The sequence below is a fragment of the Pholis gunnellus genome (genome assembly GCF_910591455.1).
Source record: "Pholis gunnellus genome assembly, chromosome: 4".
Lineage (NCBI taxonomy): Eukaryota > Metazoa > Chordata > Actinopteri > Perciformes > Pholidae > Pholis > Pholis gunnellus.
In genome coordinates this window covers 5769502-5790976 of record NC_136530.1, presented here as the reverse complement: position 1 = coordinate 5790976, position 21475 = coordinate 5769502, and the positions used below count along the sequence as shown (strand labels likewise).

General features: G+C 44.6%; 1 protein-coding gene across 1 annotated transcript; it reads right to left on the bottom strand.

The window, feature by feature from the left end:
• Positions 1–556: 556 nt before the first annotated feature.
• Positions 557–17270, bottom strand: onecut3a (one cut homeobox 3a; the record flags this gene model as incomplete). Its single annotated transcript, XM_079158317.1, has 2 exons — positions 557–897; positions 16214–17270. The coding sequence occupies 2 exons, from the start codon at positions 17268–17270 to the stop codon at positions 557–559; spliced, it is 1398 nt and encodes a 465-aa protein (XP_079014443.1).
• Between the last annotated feature and the right edge of the window lie 4205 nt (positions 17271–21475).

Genomic DNA, 21475 nt, shown 5'->3' with positions numbered 1-21475 from the left:
AGGATGGGGCTTGGATAATAAGGCTATGTGCTGTTCTGTTGTCAGATTTATTGCCGTTCTTTCGCCCTTGTTGCTTCCGTGTGCCGGCATGGAGGGGATGAGAGAGGGACTAAAGAGGCAGACACAAAGGAGGTGAGTTGGAAGAAAAAGCAGAATCTGTGGCTACTTAGGTTGGTGAAGGAGGCCGGCAAATCTGTCTTGATGCCCGTCCAACAAAAACATCAAAATCTTTGGTGTCTCTTTACTTTTGTCAGATGCCATAAAAATGATTTTCTTTCAAAAAAGACAGAATCAATGATTGTCCTTATGTGAGTAATGCAGAGTGGACCTGACTTCACGATTCACCTTTTTAGATTATGCTTGTTTCAGGTGAGAGCTTGAAATTCTGACTGACAAAAGAGATGATTGCATGGCACAAAGGATTTTTTTGGGCAGAGGACGCAGTCAGATGGTCCAGGCCAGGTGGGGTTGTTATAGACAGGTTTCACAGCCAATTTTCCATGTTGCCCGTTCTTCCAACCTGGTTCCCCGACCCCCTGAAGGTCCTCTCCTCCGCTCAGGCCTTGGAGAAGGTGGTGGCGGATGTGCCCGGCTGCCCGGGGCTGGCGCCGTGGTCGTCGTGCCAGCGGTCCACGCAGCGGCGCCGCGCGTTCATAAAGAAGTTGCTGACGGTGCTGAGCTCCAGGCCGAGCTGCTGGGAGATGGTGATCTGCATTTCCTTGGATGGACGCTTGTTCTCCTTGAAGATGGCGATGAGAGTGCGGCGCTGCAGGTCGGTGAAGACCAGACGCTGTTTCTTTGGCGCCGTGTTGCGGTCCTTGTGTTGCTCCTGTTCTTTGCGCTTGCAGGCTTGGTGTGGATGGCAGCGGTGGGAGGGATGGGGATGAGAGTGGGAGGCAAAGAGGGGAAAGAGAACACAAAGCAAGGTAAATATACAAAAGTGATTATTTTCCTGATTAGATGGCAAAGACAGAAGGTGGAGGAAAGTAAGGTAACTAAATGTATCATTAGCCAATACTTAAACACATAAAAACTACTTTTTACACCAGCAGAGATTCTACAGCTCCATCTCTATTGCCATATTAAAGTTGATTTAAAGCTAATCCATGCCTCCTGCCCAGTGGGAATATTCCTTCCATCCTGCAGAGTGCAGACAGGGAGCCAGCCTGCGGTGAGAGAAAGATGGGGTGAGGAGGAGGTGGGGGGGGGGGTGAGACTGGCTGTTGCCTGCTAGCTGGAGACACTGCTGTTTGATTCAATATTAATGCAGTTTGAGTCGCAATGGGGGACTGAGTGACTGTTGCACAAAAGTAAGCATTTTGTGTTTTTGTGTGTGTGTGTGTGTGTGTAGGTGTGGGGAAATGAGAGATAGAGGAGGGGCAGACGCAGGGAAAGAAAAGGTTTGGAGAGAAAAGAACAGAAAAGGTGGAGGAGTAAGACAAAGTGTGTGTGTGTGTGTGTGTGTGTGTGTGTGTGTGTGTGTGTGTGTGTGTGTGTGTGTGTGTGTGTGTGTGTGTGTGTAAGAGCCAAAAGAGAGGAGCTGAGAAGAGGAGGGAGGGGCGGCGAGTGAAGGAGAAAGAAAGATATTGACCGACTTTGCTGTAGGAATTGGGGGGTTCTCTGTAGGGACTGAGGTCAGAATCTCCCCCCAGCAGGTCTACAGTCTGCTACTTCAAACAGAGCCCACTGGAGCCCACTCTATTGAGCTCTGAGAGGGTATTTATAACCCACCCACCCCCCCCACCTCCCCAAACAGAAACACTCGAGAGGAGCATGCAACGGCTGCTATGAGCCCCTTCCCATGCACAGAGCAATTTTCAAAAGAAAACACACCGAGTGTACTCTTCTACGTTTGGGAGGAAGAGGGGGGGGGGGGGGGGGGTGTTGCGAACACAGAAATGAATAGTTAATAGAGTGCTGTATTGTGGGTAAGTGTGTTGTAACTCAAAGTATTCGTAGGAGACGGGTGGAAAAAACAGCAGACAGGTGCAGGGTAAAACAGAAAAAAACGGCGCCCAGAGATGATGTAGGAGGTGTGTGTGTGTGTGTGTGTGTGTGTGTGTGTGTGTGTGTGGAAGTTGTGTGTGGAAGGTTAAGGCACCACCTCTGCAGCCACATGTTCCCCTGCTGGCCGAGGATCGAATCCTGCCAGAATGGACTGTGTGTTCCTCTCAGCTTCCCTACTGTCTCAATAAAACGAGAGCAAATTGGAGAGAGAAAGGGAGAGAAAGATGCCATCCCTGTGGGGTCTCCACCTGCTGCCGTCGGTATTGTCCGATACTTTTCATGCTCGCCTTCAATAATGTCTCACTCTCACGCTGTGTGTGTGTATGTGTCGTGATGCATTTAAGGACAGAATTTTTTTTTGTGCTCTCTCTCTTTTGCACACACAGTGTGGAGCGTGAGTGTGTGGAGGTTGTGATTATGCTGAAGTGGCTGGAGCCAAGCAGTGGCGCTGTGTGTCTAATTACAGTGGAACAGAGCCCATTGATCAGCCATTGCAGTCCAATCTGTTTACTACAGATGTCTAACCTGCACACAAGACCATCCATCATATTCATATTTCACATCAACGCCGCAGCTATATTTATCACACACATGCTAGTGTGCCACATCAAAATTTAAATCCATGCTTGTATGTGCAGTATGTATATCATCATACATCGTTGATTTATTGTAGTCATGATGATGGTCAGGAGGAGGAGGAGGATGATGTAGTTTAATCATTTGGTGCTGAAATTATTCACATTGTCTCAGTGAGTTGAGTCTCAGTAGGTCAGATGATAAAAGACGAACAGGACGGAGCATTAAGGTAGGGAGGCGTCACTTACATTTCTAGTTGTATATCTTTGCATCTATCTTTTTCTCTTGTAAAGATGCTCTAAATGCAATGACAAGCACTTATAACGAGAACATGCGTGATGTATTCAAGTGGCACGAACCCACAGCCACATGCCAAGCAAAATATTATCCAGCATTTCCAGGGGGGAACTTTGGCAAGCCGGCCGATGTGATGGATTTATTAGCAAATAGATTCATCAGTTCGCTCGGGTCATATTATTCAAGCATACATCAATTGTGGCTGATAGACATCCAACTTTTAAGAAAAGCTTGTATAACAATTTTACTTTTTTTTCCCATCGATCACTTCTACATGCAAGTCTTCTTGCATGTATGGTCCTCGAATAATCATTGTGAATTGTTTTGATTGTCTAACTACTTATAAACCATAATAAATAAAGCATAATAAACACGTGTTGTAATCTGCTCATAGCACTGTATAATTGTAGTTATAAGCTGTCATAAATATCTATAATACTTTATATCGATAATCATCACACATTATACATCATTTTATAATGTCATAATACATCATAATTATAATAGTATATTGTACGTCTTATGGTTGTAATACATTATCGTCTTTTTATAAAGCATCATAATCAAGTTTATAATTCATTATAATGTGATCATAACTCACGCTAAGTGGTCCTTGTTTGCTTGAAGTGAAGTAAAATATAATTTATGTTTTGTGTGTTCTTAAATAATGTAATGATATTTTACTTTTCTTGAAGCGAACAATGACCACTTAGTTATAATCACATTATAGCAGCGATTACGATGCATTATTTAAGAAAATTTTGTATTACAACTATGGGAATTATAATACACTATGAGCATTGCCTGACAGACCTGCAATTATGAAGTATTATGATACTTGAGATTATAAATCTTTAATGAAATGCTTTATATGTCACTGTTATTGTTATAAAGCAAGATGGACATTTATGAGTGCTTGTCCCCATAATTATACAGTGCTGCAAGCAGTTAAATATTTATGTGTAGAATGCATTATAGACGTGGGAGTCATAAAAAAGTGTCACCAAATGATTTTCCACAGGGATGAAAATCCATCCCAGCGCCAACCTGCAGTTAAGCTGAACATTTATGATGAATTCCAACGCAAAAACTAATACGCACTTCAGCTGGAACTGGGGACTAATATATTAAGCTGATGTCTTTACAAAAGCAGAATATCTACATCCAAGAAACCAAAATCCTGCTGAGCAGCAAACACCTGCTTTAGTTAGTGAAACTAGTCACACGGTGGTTGTGAATGTGCAGCCTTGATGGAGAGAATTTCAGCTTTCAAACCATTTTTCTTCAACTACAAATGCCCACACGTGAGGATGCTCTGCTTCTTCCACACATGTAGGGACTTGTACTGCGTAAGCTCCCCGCTGACCGAGGAGTAGCTACCGCTTCTACTCGGCAAAGACCTGCCATCCCCTCTGGCTTTGACTTGTGTGGAAGAGGATTCGTTTCCCAGCAGGACAATGAGCCCAAACATGCAGTGAAGTCTGTTTGAAGACCGGGGAGGAGCAGCAGGTAGTGCTGACGTGCACAGCTTTGCCTCCACAGTCACCAGACTTCACTGAACAAAAGGTGAAAATACAAAACACCATTTTAAGGGTTTTCTTTGGTTTTGTGGACAGCTTTTTTTTTCAACTTGTATAATTATATGTAGTATTAAATACAACTTGATTACAAATGTGTGTTAGTGTACAGTAACTGACGCAACAGCATTTTTTATACTTTGCTTTTAGAACGACTTCCTCTGCAGCAATGCAGTTAATATTATTGTCAATATAGATTTATTGCTATCTCAATATTTCAGTCCGCACAGACGTTCCATTTATTTTCGTGTGCAGCTTCCAGTTGACCAGGATACCTTCACTTCCCTCCGGTGCGTGACCTTTTTCTCCTGTGAGTCCTCCAGATGTGCGACCTTGCACAGGTATGCATATGATAACACTTTTTTTGTGGGAGAAAAAAATAATTCATGATCAAGATATTATCGCAATATCTGTAGAAAATAAAAATAAAATTATGGTATCATTTACATTTGTCTGTGATTTTGTTTATTTTGCATTTTCCCTCTTTTTTACAGTAAATTGCACTCAAAACACAAATGTAGGGAGGCGAAGAGTCTGCAACAATTATATATATATATATATATATATATATATATATATATATATATATATATTAAATTATTTGCAGGATTATTTACACAATATCATATGTGTCTTATTGACATATCACCATTTCATGTTCAAACATCACTGTTATTGTCAATATCTGTAAATCGCAACACACACTTATGGCTACACCTGAACATGTAAAGTGTTTGCTTTTGGATATGTTTATCCTATTTTAACAAAATAAATGCACTATTTTTCCTTTGCTTATTTGATCTACTTTCGTCTAAGTAGAGAACATTTAACTCTTCGTGAATAGTCTGTGTCACTGTTTCCAGGCAGTCGAACCAACATGGATCTATCTAGTAACAGAAAGAGGATTCTTCCCAAAAATCTATTTATGGATTGTTTTTAAGAAGCCAACAAATCTGTGGGGTAAATGCTTTGGAAGCTAACTGCTGGTCAGCATTTTTAATTACAATTGTTAGGACTTCATTCTCTTTAGATCCCCAAAAGGTTCAGATTAAAGACACAAAAATCAGCTCTTTTTTGTGTGCAATAATAACTGAGCCATGGGGGGGTTGGGGGGGGGGGGGGGGGGGGGGGACCTCTCTCTTAATTTGCCTCCACAACAAGCTCAGACAGTCCCCGCTTCTCTCTCCACATCCCTCCGCCGTCGAGTCACGTCCTGCAGTCATCGACCGCGTGCTTTGTGCCGCTCCGGTCGGCAGGTGTCGCTCTCGCCGTGGCCCCGGCTGCACGGGGCGCCGTGGTGCGCTGCCTTTGCTACAGGCGCTGGATTTAGCGATCAATATCGATCGATCGGTGAGGAAGGGGGCCCTGATTACTGAACCAAGCTCGGCGTTAGAAAAGAGAGAGATAGGGGGGGGGGGAATCGATCATTGCAGCTTTTAGAGCTACAGTAGGCACCGAGCAGAGAGACGGACGTATAAATTCATGCACAAAGAGCAACCGGACAAGGGCAGAAATCCTGGTCTGGTGTTGAGTGTTTTCTGAGGCGCGCACCCCGCTGCGACACGCGGGCAGAGAGAAATGTGATTTATATTTCTCTCTGTACGTCTGTGGACTGCAGCTGACCTACTTTGAATGCCTCCTTTAGGCTCCCCACAAACATACAAAGACTGATTAACAAAGACATCCTGGCTTTCCTTGTTTTAGTGCACGTTTATTATCATATTATTCTCATCCCCTCTGAATGTCACCTCAAGGGCCTCCTGAGTCTTTTCTCTTAATATGAGTGATTTCTCATCTAACTCCTTCTGTGCTCGGGATAAAAACGGGGATAACTTGGGCCTATTCCTTTTCCACTGATGACATTAATATTCTTCGCTTCACGACAAACCAAGCGAGGTTAAGAGAAAGGCCCTGGGTGTTCGATATCGATCGATAGATTCGTGAATAATTCGTGTGTGAAATTCAGTTCGTCCAATTAATTATGCCTCGGAGGGAGGGGGAGGAAGTGTTGGGGTGGGAGTGGGCCCGGAGAGGAGATTTATGAAGGGGTGGAGAGACGCGAAAAACACGCCGGGCAGGAAGGAAGGAAGCGTGATGATCCAGCTCTCTTTGCGGACTGAAAAAAAACAACTCAGAGATGGGCTGGAGAGGAAGATGAGTAAATGATCATCACCTGTTCTGCCTGTGTTTACCGCGTGTTCACAGCTGTCTCGGGCCTCCCCCATCCCTGCAGATGTGAGTCCATCTCGAGCATTAATCGTGTATTGATCACCCCTGCCCGTCCTGCTCATTATGAGAAAGTCTAACGGCCTTAATATTACGCCCACGGTGTTTTATGAAACCATGATTACACATCTGCATCTAAATATATATTTATATTCTCTGTTTCAAAACCGCCAGTCTCGCTGCCCTGTAAAGCACACGAGGTCATTTAATTAATTTACCAATAAACATGTTTACCGGTTACGGATCGGCGCGTTTATACACACACACACACACACACACACACACACACACACACACACACACACACACACACACACACACACACACACACACACACACACACACACACACACACACACACACACTGCAGGGACAGTTTGCTCTCCTCTCCGGATTGTAAGAAGCATGATTGGGCAGTTTGATGTTTAGGCTTCAGTCTATTTATTAAGTAACGCCTCTGCTGTTTCGCATGCGCTGTTGCCTTAAAGATTGATGTATATCCGCACGGCCCCTCTCTGGATACTGTGGCATTTATTTCATGCTGCGCTGCAGGGCAATGCCAAGCCCCCCCCCCCCCCCCCCCCCCCTTTCCCTGTCTCTCTCTCTATCGCCAGGCCGAAACACTTCCAAGCTCGATACCCCTTAATGTAATGAGTGAGAATTGGTGTTAATATACTGATAAAGCGACACAATTTGTTTGTTTGCGTTCTCCAGCGACTCAGCTGCGAGGCATTTCTTCTGCAGCACTTCAATAACACTCAACCTGAACTCAGTTACACCTTCGCCCACATCGCCCCTCGGTCTAGATCTCCTGCATCATTTTCCCTTCATTTGCTCTGTCATCTATCACGGTACTGTATGCACTTTATATTTTTAATTAAAAAATACATATCAAACTGTATTTTCTGTCAGTTGGAGATGCACAAAATGCACCTGAGAAATATCATTTTATTCAGCTCTGTTTTCACACCAACGTGTTATTAGCAACCCAGTGGTAAACCTAAGAAATTACACAGTGCTTAAAAAAATTCAAAATTCAATAATCAGTAAAGGCTGCCGCCTGCGATGATCACGCTCCTTATGAGTTTTTAGATAATCAAATGCACTCAGCCATTTAGGCGCATGATTGAGAGAAAACGTAGGACTACATTTTAACCTGCATTATTATTATAATTATTTGTTGCTAGTTTAATAGCAGCCTTGGTCCGCATTTATTTGTATGAGTGGCTCCATTGTTGGAGCAATACTCCTTTCTGCGTTCATCATTGATTTCATTCATAATTGCTTTGACCAGTTATGCGTGATAATAATGATCATGATGCTTTATTTTGTTGTAGACGAGACAGGTTTCATTTCCCACAAACAACAGGTGTGGGCCCGCTGCGTGCGTTTTTATCAGTTATGAATTTATTAGGAAATTCTTTGGATTCAGACGAGTTATTCTCCTGTTGACTGAAATGTGGCGAGTGTGCCCGCAATCTTGGACCAGCTTATACAAATAAAAGGAGCTTTGATACTCACAAAGGTGTTACTTGAAAAGAATCGGCCATAAATAAACTATTTAACTGCTTTAATTATTTAATTCCAAGTCATTAACATTTAAAGAAATGCACGCCTCTGTGGGGTCTCTTTTGGATGATGCGGTGTGGGGTGAGAGGATGTGGCCGGTCAATAGACCCGCACGTCTGGGGGGTTCATGTGAAACCACCATGTGTGCCAGGACTCAAACTCCCTTTAAGCTCCTTTTTTAATTTACTGAAGAGAGTTTACGCACTTTAAAAAAAAAAAAAAAAAGCTTAAATGTGTCAGAGACTCGTTTATGGTGAAACACAAAGAAAACCGATGTGAGGACGAAAATTAAGAGGGAACTTGAACTAATTTACATTTTAACACAACTTATATTAACGGGACTAGCGGGATATACAAAATGCAGATTTTAGCAGAGTTACATCACATGATTTATCGAAATGTCTTCATATTCTTCAAATGACAGCTGCCACTTCGCTGTTCAATTGTTATTTGTTGCAGGAGAATCTTCGAACTGATCTGCAGTCAGATGATACTGTTTACTCTCTACGGAGAGACGAGACAGGTTTTCAATAGGCAGGAATTCTCCAGATTCAATTCAATACAGTTCTCACTCAATCATGGGAAGAGAGTCAACAGAAATAGTTCTACACCAACCCTTATTACGGCGAACTAATTGCATATGGTCTACTTTCTCAAAATGCTAAACAAAGTATATTAGATTAAAGTAAATAAAGTGGTTTTATTATTCTGTATCACGTTTGTCTCTGTGGGGCTTATTTTATATGAGGGTTTATTATAGGGTTTATTTTCTCGATGCTTCATTTGTCGCTTTTAGCTAAACAAATTGTTACAATTTGTATTTATTCTTGAGTATTTATTTAAGTATTTCAGGGCAAATCATTTAAACAATTAATTCTGTGTGAGCAGTAATTAAAATGTGGTAAATAATAAAATAAAATAGGATAAAAAATAAGAATGTAAATAATTATAATTCTGGCTGTGTATATGTTCACATTATTAAGACTGCAGCATATTTTTTTGGAATAAATGTTCATTTTGTCTGTCAAAAGACCAATGTTGCAATCAACTTGCACACACACACACACACCCTGCAGAAAACCTGAGTAACTAACAGAAGAAACAACAGTCAGCGTTTTCATATCGGCTCAGTAAAGCAACAAATTATTAATTTCAGAATAACCCGCAGCCTCTTCGTTACAGGCTATTTAATAACATGAAATATAAAGGCTATATGCGCTGCATCGATTCATTCATCAATTGATTTCACAGTCGTTTTGTTCCTTTGTTGATCTGTGTGGGGTTGCCCAACCGGAGTTTCGGGTTGCATCTGTGGGTACGATAAGCTGTGTGTGTGTGTGTGTGTGTGTGTGTGTGTGTGTGTGTGTGTGTGTGTGTGTGTGTGTGTGTGTGTGTGTGTGTGTGTGTGTGTGTCTATGTGTGTCTATGTGTGTGTGTGTGTTTGTGTCTATGTGTGTGTCTGTGTGTGTGTGTTTGCGGTTTTGTTGAGATCGACCCTGCAGGAAGACTTACAGAGGTTCCGTACAAACCATCTGCAGGCTCCCGTTTCTAAAAGGCTCGGAGAGCTGGAGACACGACTTGTCATCAGGAGAATTTGAACATTGCTGTCTTCACCTGCTGTTTTATTTTTATTTTTTTACATGACTCAGAGATTAATCATTAGAACCAAAACGAGACTAAACGTCTAATATACTTTACAGACTGAAACACTTGTCGATTATAACACCTCATTTAATCATATTGGCTTTTTTTTAAATAAACGAGTGAAACAAATTAGCAAGATCATTTCTATTCTCCCTATTCGCCCCAAAATAGTGACACTTGGGTTTTTTCAAAATAAAACCATATAAATCATTGTAAGAAATAAGTGGAATAATCTGCCACACATATTTTTCTCTGTGTGAGTATATATTTTAACACCTAATAGGAGAATAACTGACTTCTTACTGTTTAAGAACCCGAACAGTGTTAACTTGGATATGTGACTTCACTTCCCTTTAATCGCGCGGACAATGTCCTTGCCTTGTGTTCTTAAACTGCGCATTAAACAAGCCATTATGGGGCCTTTAATAACCGATGGCCTGTCAGGGCGTCAGATAAGCAGCCAGTGTTCGGACACCACCGCTGCTTCTGGACACAGATTTACAACCACGCTTCCAAAAAAGTAATCCGTTACTTATTTCCCAAAGTGTTAAACTCCTCACTCTGTGGGAGCAGCGACATCTGACACGTTACATCAGCAAAAAACGAACACAATCTGGCTGCTGTTTGGATAAAATACGTTAAATGACATGACAAAAACGTGACAAATTATTCGTTGCATGAAAGACAGTGTGTTTAGGAGCACGAGCAGGCCCTGTTTTTTTTGGAGGGGAGGGGAGGGGAGGGGGGGGGGGGGGTATCCCCGCGTTACATAACAGTGCGCTGAGGCTCCATCGACACAATGTGCTCTGGTCAACATTTTAATTGCTCAACAGTTCTGCTCTTTGGAACCGCCGCTTCAGATTGTGGGGGGTCAAAAAGCCACCGTGTGATTTGTTTCTTCATCAGGCATCTTCACGCGCAGACCCACACCGTGCTCGACTCCAGAGCACATGCATGGAATAAGGAGATTTAATTATGATTATCTAAGGTTTTGGGCCCTTTGTGTTTTTTTTGTGTGTGTTTTTTTTTTTTTGCCTGGGAAGGAGGGGTGCGCGCGGTGCCATTAACCCTTTGATGCTAGCCGCGTGCGTTCAGTCGACTCTGCCAGCAATTTGATTTAAAGGTCATTCTCTCCTATCGATCCGGTTTGGCGAGGGGGCGACGGAGTAGCGTAGGAATTGATCATCTAAAATAGAAGAGACGGTATTCGAGACTGTACAGAGTCCAGACCTCTACTGCATTTATAATTGCCAGGCACGCCCCCCCCCCCCCCCCCCCCCTCCCCGTGTGAATTGGAACAGTGTGCGCGTGTGTGTGCGTGTGGCTAAAAAGAGAAACGAATGAAGATATGGGAGACGGTGCAGACTCCTGCCTCTGTCACTAATCTGATTTCTATTAAAATTACATTATTTTGAATAATAAGGTCGACTCGGTCAGAACCGTGTGGGTGGGATGTATAATGAGCGGAAGGAGGTCACGCGACTGTGAACTTTAAAGTCGCCTGGTGCTGCTAATCCGTCTCTCTATCGCAGAACTGGAGAGGGGCTACTAAACCTCTCAGGATTTTAAAGTCAGTCGGCGCGAGAGCATGCGTTTATTAGTCGTTCTGCTGCTGCGTGTTTATGAAGGGTGAGCCGTTAATGGGAGAAATGGTGTTGCATGGTGGAGATGAGAGGGAGGGGGGGGGGGGGGGGGGGGGGGGGGGGTGGGGGGGGGGGGGGGGGTGCATGGCTGCATGGCGCAGCTCCAGAGATGGAAAGCAGAGGCCGGGGGAATGGAAATCGATACAGATTCAGGGCTCGCCAGATCGGCCTTAACAATGTGGCGCAGACGCACTCTACATCCCGATCACATACACACAGGAGAGAAGAAACGGGGGAGGCGACACGACACGTACGCATGCTGAAGCTCGTGCTATGATATTGTCCTCGTGTTATGTTGTGATGGATAAGAATATGAAGCTGCAGCCTTTTAGATGCAGTCTTCTAAACGGAATCAAGGGTGCATGTGTAGGAGTTTTCCCCCCATTCCTATATATGATAACTTCCCACACGATGGATCCAAATATGAATATTCATATCAGCCTACATGAAGATTCATGCTAATTTGAAGTAGTAGGAATCGACCACCCCAACCCCTCCCCCCTCCACCAAATACAACCAGCCTCCTCATCCAATAATGATGCAAAGGCGTGAGATGTCATTTCATCTGGTTTGAGCCCCGCTGATCCCGGGATTTAAACAGAACAGCCTCGAGGTATAACCTCAAGAAAATGACTGTTGCTCTCCCACCGCAGGATTTCAAAGGCGATGCTTGTACATGCGTGTCTCGGTACTTGCAGCACACGTTGCTGTGCTTAACGAATAACGAGGCTCTGAAACCGCAGCTGCACTGTTTACCCCCCCCCCCCCCCCCCTTATCTTCCCCTCACACATCAATTATTAAAGTACCAATCGATCATTTCGCGGGCTAACATCAAGCCATCTCTTCATGAAAAAAGAAAATGTTTTAGATTAACCCGCATCAATCACATCTTGGTGCCCTATACTCAATTAAACCCATTATCCCGTCTTAAATGACCAACAAGAAGATTGTTTTTGTGGCTCTTGGATATTTTTGGTGAGCATCCCAAAAAAAAGGACGACCCTCCAGTTTGTTTTCAGAAACAACAACAAAAGGAAGAGATGTGATTTAAATGGAATGGCTTCGTGCTGGACTGGGAAGTATGGGTGCAGGGTGGTGTGATTGACGCGATTGTGGATTGTAATATTGATCGATGGGTGGAAGCTGTTGGATGAAATAATGGTGTTTAGGGCCTACAAGAATGCTATTAACTATGTATCGGTACAACTCCAGTTCACCACCTTGAACTGTCCTCAAAACAGAGAGGAGATCCCCGCAGTTCAGTGTGGATGGATGGGGCAGCACATTTCAGTACTCTGGACAGCGCCCTGAAACCGTTAAACTGAGAAAACTGACCTGCAGGAATAAACTCCCTCATACTTTGGGATTTGTAGAGGGAAATAAAAAAACCCAGTTTGTAGCCTCCTTTAGGTACCATGCATACCATGACTATTTAATTAGCAGAAAAGCAATAATTAAAGCCCTCTCAAACCATCAACCCCAGCTTAAAGTTAAGGACATATATAAGGAAGGTGTCAACTCAATAAAAATATATTTACCAAGGAGCATAGTCATTGCAGAGATGCACGCGCGGAGGGGATAGGGCGCAGTGTGTGGGTGTATGTGGGTGTGTGGGGGGGGGGGGACAGCTTCAGGATTAGGCTCGTGTAAACTGCGTGTAGTCCATTGAAACATGAAAAGAGGCCTCCCACCCTCAACAATGTTTTTCCTCCGTGGCCCTTGGGTCTTGACCTGCACACTCTGGCACGTGCTCCGGCCATTCAAATGGTAATAAACCAACTGCGCTTTTTTTTTAGGGAGAGGGGACCCTGGTATGCGCCAACATGAGAAATAGGACGCACCATTTCGTGGGGAAATACCTGAGGTTTGGTGCTATAATTGCATACTTTCTTTGATCTGCAGCATTTGTCTTAGGCGTGAATACTATATTATTATAGTATAGAATATTATACCATAACTCAAAGGCCCACTGGACAAATTAGTGAGTGCATTACACACAACAAACGGAACATGATTACAGCAAAGAAAAAGGTGTGCAATAGCATTTTCTTTCAACAGCTGTCCTCTTCCCCCACTTTTCCGGCTCCCCCACTGCTCTGCTCCGGGGGAGAGACCAATGGGAGAGAGTGCTGAGGCGGGATAATTGATAGATGCACTGGCTATCCTTATCGATCAGGGCCGTATTGACCCGACCAAATACATTGAGATGGAGTGTGGAATTCAACACAGATGCAAAGACGAATTGTTTTCATCGTTAATGCGATCTTTAAATGCCTCCCCAACCTGGCTTTGCCCACGTCTTTCTTATTTGTGCAGCTTTACAATGAAGTCGCCTATTTATTTGTACAGTAGTGGACTGATGCATGTGCTTTAAGATGCTCCGAGAATAAGAGACATCCAAAGGTTAAAGCTTGGGTGCCATGAGTCTGCATGGGAAGAACACAATAGGTGGGACGCCTGTGGGTCTTTGCCCTCGTTGCATTAGGAGATGTTGAGCGTGAAGGGCACACATTTCCACACCCACGCCCCCCCCCCCCCCCCACCCCCCCCCCCCCCCACCCCCACCCCCTCCCCCCCTACCAGGCCCATCTTTGCTCTGCTTTTCGTTTCAGGAGTGGATTGTCATGTGTGTGTGTGTGCAGACACTGGCATTTTCACATTAGCTAAGCAGGGCAGCTGCATTGATTTGTGTGACTGTGATGAATTTGGAATAGTAATTTGAATTTATTGATTGATGTGGCCGAGCGAGTATGGCCCAGCCTCACTTTCAGCATCACAACCCCCCCCCCCACCCCCAACTCCCACTCCCAGCCCACATGCTGCACCGAGGATAATGGTGATTTTAAATGCAATAAGTAAAATGTTGCTCGGCGCATTTGCATACAAGTCATTTGTCATTTTGCCCAACTGGATTTTTATCTGAGACTATTGTGACCGCAGGTTACTGCACAAAAGGCGCACAAAAAGCTGCTGTTACGAAGCGAAAAACATAACGTGAGTGGATACGTAATACAATGTATTTTACAATAGAATAAATAATACCACATATCGCGTGTAGCCCTCATTTACATTCTACAACCAAATACTCACGCACATACACACTTGCCTTATAGGCAGCCCTGGGCCTGACCACATTAAACTATGCAGTAGGTGTGCACTCGCAGGACTGTGCCACTCCAACATGTCAATTGAATTGGGGGGGTTTATCCTGACGCCGGGTGTGGAAGATATAAAACCCCACAGCCCAATTAGCTTTAACAGCAGTGGCACTTAAAGAGACAATTGTGGAGTGTTTAAATCTTTATTTACCAGAACCCCACTAAATGCGCAAAGGAACAATTTACATGGCATTAAGTGCTTTTCAATAGGGCATTGACTGGAACTAAAATATGCCACTATATCTGCTTAATTGAACTGGTTGGCTGAAATACGACACAGAAGAGCTGATTGACGTTTGGAAGCGCAGCACATCTAAACGGGGCCTTTACACAAACATCAATGAGAGGGGACCTCTCTCTCACATCTGTTTTAACCCCACTGCGACGTCTCTCGTTTTCATTTACGTCCTGTTAATCAGGTGCTAAATGTTAAAGGGTTTAGGGGGGGGGGGGTAGCTTTCAGTGTGATAATCTTTGCGCAATAAAACTCCAAACGATGGGTGGAAGACATGAACCATTCAGAAAGACACAGGAACAGCGATTGTGTCACAATTTGTTTCTTGCTGAACATAAGGGATGTCCAGACCTCTTGGCAATCATATGAGCCCACACATGTAATCTCTCAAAGCACACAATTCCAATTTCTTAGTGTCAGACTCGCTAAACAGGCCTTGAACCAACTTTGGAGACGAGATACCCCCAGAGTGCCGAGGAGACAACACAGGCCAGAGAAAGACGCATCTGTTTGTGTCTCTGTCTTTCAGATCCAAATCGATCATTTATCAGTGTGCTGCTCTGAAAGGGGACGCCTGGACCTGAAATATTGATCCATAGGAGGTCATGCTCCCTCGACTCTTTGGCCAGGCCTCAGACGATCCTTGTTTGCGACGAAGCGCTTATTTGACAGGGGGAGTGCCAGATTACTACATCAAGTTTGTTTGATATAATGAGTGCAAAGGAAAACGGAGTATTTGCGTTGCAGTGATCTCTCCGTGTATGTTAGCTTTACAGTACCAGCTGGAAGATGTAATCAATTTTGATCACATCCTGCTTTGATTTCTTTTGTTTGACTTCGTTCTGTGTGCGTTTTTGTTTATGTGTGTGTGTGTGTGAGAGAGCGAGAGAGAGACAGACAGACAGAGAAAGCGAGTGAGAGCGTGAGAGGGATGTGCTGTACTCGTGCGTAAAACCGCTGCATGTGTGCGTAAGGACTAACACATCTGTGTAGACTGCGTTTGCACCTTCTCTACTTTTGAGAGATGCGTCCTCCCTTTTGTTTATATCACCTCCAGTGTTGCACAGCGTCTGTTTGTACTATCATGGATTGTAGCATCAATCAAAATATAGATTTCCCCCAACATTTAACACCCCAACTGTCATGATGAAGTTTTACTCGATACAATCGACTAATAACTTCTAGTAATGTCTGTTTGAGCAGCTATTGACAGTCTCGCCACATTGACTTCTAATTGATCCCTCCACATCACTCAGGTTGGGAGCTGTCTCCTCACTCACCTGCAAGCCTGAGCGCCGACATCCGCTGGAATTCGGGCTCCTGTAGCCACTTCCACATCCTCCGGAACGTCTCCCGGCCAGACTTGAGTTTACTCCACGGTTTAGGGTTCCGCAGCAGGTCAGACAGAGTTCCCTGGGACCGGCACAAGATCCTCTGAGCAAAGATGGCCTGGGGGATGCTGTAGCGCTTGAGCTCCGCCGTTATTCGCTGTGCCACCTCCTTGGTGTTTATCTCCTCCACCTGCCCTGACCCACCTCCCTGCCCTCCTCCCACCACCGTCTGCCTATCCCGATCTGACAGCATGGACCCGTTTGCCTGAGAGTGCGGATGGCTGTGATGGTGTAAGCCGTTCAAGGATGTCATGAGCCCAGCCCCGTGGCCCCCGAGACCCCGGGCCAGGTGCTCCTCGCCCCGGGACAGCATGGCTGCGTGGGACTCGAAGCCCCCCGAGGAGATCATCTTGTCATTGGAGAGGTGAGCTCCAGGACCGTAGGCGCTGAGAGTCTGCTGGGAGCTGTGCAAAGACCCGAGACCGTTGGACAGCGGGGATAGAGGCTGCCCCATGCCGGACATGTCTTTGGGGTAGTGGCCGTAGAGGTTACTCATGGAGGCGAGGCTCCGGTCGTCCCTCATCAGGGTGAAGCTGCCGCTGACGTTCCCGGCCGCGAGTCGCTGGTGCGCTGGATGATGGTGAGCGTGAGCGTGAGCGTGAGCGTGCGGGTGTGGATGGTGAAATTTCTCCGAGACGGTGGATATGGGGGGCAGGTGCTGCAGCGGCGTCAGCGTGGTGTAGGTGCTGCTCAGGCTCATCCCGGAGTCGCACGACATGGTCATTGCCGGATGCAGGGGGCCAGACAAAGCGTGGTCCGTGCGGTAGTCCCCTGCTCCCTCCAGTATCGAGGCCATGCTGGAGACCATGGCTGACCGTCCGTGCGACACCAAGTTCCGATGCGACGCCGACGACTGGCGCGCGTGCGGGGAGTTCATTAAGTCGTTCGTTTGATGGGAGTGAGGCATGCCGTGTAGATTTCCAATGTTTTCCATTGTAAGCTCCATCGTTGAAAGGATCTTTATTTCCACCCCTCTCGCCACTCTCTCGCTCTCTCACCCCTCGCTTCTCCCCCTCTCTCACCGTCGCTCTATCTCACACTCCTTTCCAATAAATTTTGAACGATCTCAAAGCCAAGCCATTGATTGTAGTTGCCTCTCTGCAGTCAATCCAGCATGGTTTTAAAAGATCGGGTCCCGGCCGCCACACAAACTGCGCCGCAAAAAACCTCTGCTTCAGTGCGTGAAGGTGTCTGCGCCTGCCTGGATTTCTTTCGCTGTAGAGCACCTTCTACTATACCCAAAGCGCCGCTTCGCTCTCTGTGTGTATATTGACGTGGCTGCGCTCATGTTAAGATGAGCCCGAGCCTGTGCGCATGTGCGCGCCCCCGCGGTGTGTCCGCGCACTCTTGTCTGGGGCCAACCTGACGTCACTGGCCCCGATGTCATGGGGGTTGTTCATGTTGTGCGCTGGACCTCAAATCCCAGGAAAAAAAAAAAGATTGCATTAGACACTTGTGAAGATAAAACACAGAAGTGCAGTGTGTGCAACATTTACACTCAGATGGATAAGATGGACTCGCGCCTTGTTTTCTCTGATAAAAGCGTTTGACACGGCGCCAGCAGCACACGTGATTCCTCTGTTGAAGGTTAAATATTAATTGGCATGTGTCACATCGGGCCACGAGTGTAATGAGAAAACCACAAGTTATCTCGAAGAGGTCTCAGCCTCTGCCGTGTATCTTTATTCATTAAATTGAAGATGCCTCACTTCTTGATGCTTGTTGAAATATGTTTTGACGCAGGCTATATGTGCAATGATGTAAATAGCAAAAGATTTAAGAGATTGAGAATCACAGCTCCAGACTGTGTGGATGATCTTTGACACGTTTTAAATAATAACCACCTTGCTTATGAAATTCCATTTGCGTCTCTCTTTAATCTGAAACGTATACGATCAAATCTGACGTCTCTCCGTCCGTTAACTTTCACTCATAACTTCTTCTGAGTGTTTTTTTTTTTACATTTTTTAATTACTTCTGCAAATGTTACTGAATAAATCTGTCGAGATCATCGCCTCGAGGCTTTGACCTCTTTAGCATCTTTGCTCCCCGGATTCAGGCCAAGAAAAAAAACTCATAAACTCTCCCGTAATGTTTCGCGTCTCACAAAACTTCTATATCAAACTTGCTGCTCGCTGACGTCAATCCAGGTCAGCAATCCATCAATGTCAAAGTATGTATGGATCAGGAGATGGATCAGGAGATGCATCGATAGGCTGGTACCTATTGCAGTAGCCCGCAATATGGATGCGATATATAGCAGCAGGTTGAGATCGAGGGATTGGATTCTGTAAAGGGCTGGCGAGTAAGTCACGCGTTTTGGGTGAAAGCTGAGCGTAAATATAGCTTAATTTATCCAGGTATTGCTTCCTGTGATGGGGTGGATGCAATGTCACGAGCACATGCACAGTCCATGGCAATATAGCCAATATTAAATTAGTTAAAAGTGATAAGGCTGCAATACAGCTTCTAATTTAGTGGACTAGTTTGATATTGCATCTAATTTGCTGGTGTTTCTTGTTGTGTCCCCATATGGCCTACAAGAAATTACACCTATCAGTCTGTAGCTTCACAAACATAACGTTACTGCAGGGTTGTTGTATTATCTGTAATTGTTCAGCACGTGCAGCTGTCTTATAGGGTGAGATCTACTGAGACATGTAACACATGAGTGTGCTAGAAAACTGTAAGAAGTCACAACATCAACACCTCTGTGACTTGTTTTAGAACACGAGTGTGTCTCTTCAAGTGTGGCCGGTGTGTGTGTGTGTGTGTGTGTGTGTGTGTGTGTGTGTGTGTGTGTGTGTATGTAACAGCCCTCAGTTGGCCTTAAGTTGCTCTGTGAACTATATATGCAAACACCTGGCATTTACACCGATGTTATGTAAAATGAGGCCATTAGGATTTCGACCCGGAGCTGCACGGAGGGGGAAAAAAATAAGTCCACGAATCCAGGAAGTGGCATCACTAATCATGTGCAAATTGCATAAAATAATTTCCCTGACCAGTGTTTACCAACAGTTAGGTCAAGGCCATCCATAACTCCACTGATGAATTGTGATATCAGCGGCCTTGGCACACGGCTCCTCTCTCTACCCCCTCCAAATAATGAGCCTAAAAACTGTGTCTTTGCTGATTGCCAACGGGGGATGGTGGCTTTTGGCTTGTGCCATCAGGAGAACAGCAGTGTCCGCTTGGGTTAATGTCCCTGTATTGATCCCAGCAACCACTGCTATCGAAAATGAATTACCGAAGCCCGCACAGCAGCGAATCCGTCATCTGTGCTCAGCCAGCCGGCCAGAGCAGCTTATTGGTCGCGGTGGTGATGGATGTTAACTTTCATTGCTGGCTCCTTGCTCCTAATTCACCAGGGTTTACAACCCAAAACAGCGCGCTGAAAAGTTTTATACTTTCACCAAGAACTTGTAAAACTTCCTATACCAGTATTGTTTTTTTATACTCTCTCTGGGCTCCGCTGCACCACGCGAGGTCAAGTTAACACCAAGCAGATACAAAAAACCCAGCTAAAACCGCTAAAACAGCAGGGTCAACAGGGCGTGGGGAACTGATCAGCCTACTTTTCCCATTTTCAATCAATGTTGTTTTCTTCTATTTTATGCAGCTTGGTCAAATCGTTCATTCAGTCAGCTAAAAGAAAATAAAAAAACAAAGATAGCTAAACCCAGCTAGTTCCCCCTACTCAAAAAATAAAATCCATGTGTTTGCCTAGAGCTCAGTTTTAATTTGTATTTTAATGTACTGTTTTCTGATACGTAAATAAGCATATCCTATGGCGAATACAATATGAAATATTAACTGTGTCGATATCTGCGGTGTGACTGAGGCGATGCCGCAGAGACCCGGTGATTTATTTCATATTAATAACAGCGGGCGAGGCGGTGGCCTCAGCACCACGTTGGCATCGACTTCACACACACACACACACACACACACACACACACACACACACACACACACACACACACACACACACACACACACACACACACACACACTCTCACACTCTCTGCAGTGATTTCTTTTTAGTGTTTTAATTTATTTGTTAATAAGATACAAGTTAATAATTTCAATAGGACTTTGGTATCACTCGGTACAATGTGCTTTCAGGCTCACCATCACTCTTTTATGAGGCCCAGAGCATTTTGTTTTTATCTTTAAGCACTGCTGTCGTTTGCTGATCAACTAATCAATGCTGAACCCGGAGCTTCGCTCAATGCATTTCTGAAGGATCGATGGCGCCCAAAATGCATTCTGCTGAAATGGTTTAAGTTATAGGTGCATCCTGTTATGTGTTTGACCTGTGTCAACAGGCAGTTTCATTACAGGAAATGACCACATAGCACTCAGCTGGAAAGTTTAAGCTGAGCTTTTCATTTGGCTGAGTGCTGCACACTCTCAGTGCAAAATACACATTACATTCAATCTATATTTACATACAATCTGTATTGTAAATGTATAGTATTAGTAGTACAATTATTATAGAAAGGTATGTGTAAAAATATAATAATTAAACAACTTCATGATTTTACAAAAGAACATATTTTTATTCAGCAATTGCGCAATGTATTTGTTCAACCCCCTCAATGCTATTTTTATTTAATTGTATTTATATTAAACACTGTGTGTTAATGAGACGTGTTTCTCCTGGGTCAACTTCTCCCGTGTAAGCGTGTGTATTTTCCCAGGAACCACTCGATAGAGACAGACTAATCTTTTCACGACTTCTTGAATGACTCCGTGGCTGATGCATCACGCTTAATGTATTCTAAAGTATATTTACTTGAATCTGGCTATTGGCAAAAGTTAAGCAGCAGTGTTTAGTAATGTCGCATTGATCAGGCCTCTGAGAGAGTCAGCGGGACGGGGCGCTGCTGCTCTCCTCCCCACACACACACACACACACACACACACACACACACACACACACACACACACACACAATGTGGCCTTGTTGGGGAAAAAACTCAACATCTGCCTTGTTTGCATGTGGCTCTACTTTAAGTAACTCTCTGTGTGTGTGTGTGTGTGTGTGTGTGTGTGTGTGTGTGTGTGTGTGTGTGTGTGTGTGTGTGTGTGTGTGTGTGTGTGTGTGTGTGATATTTACATGAATAACCTTAACACAGATGCAGG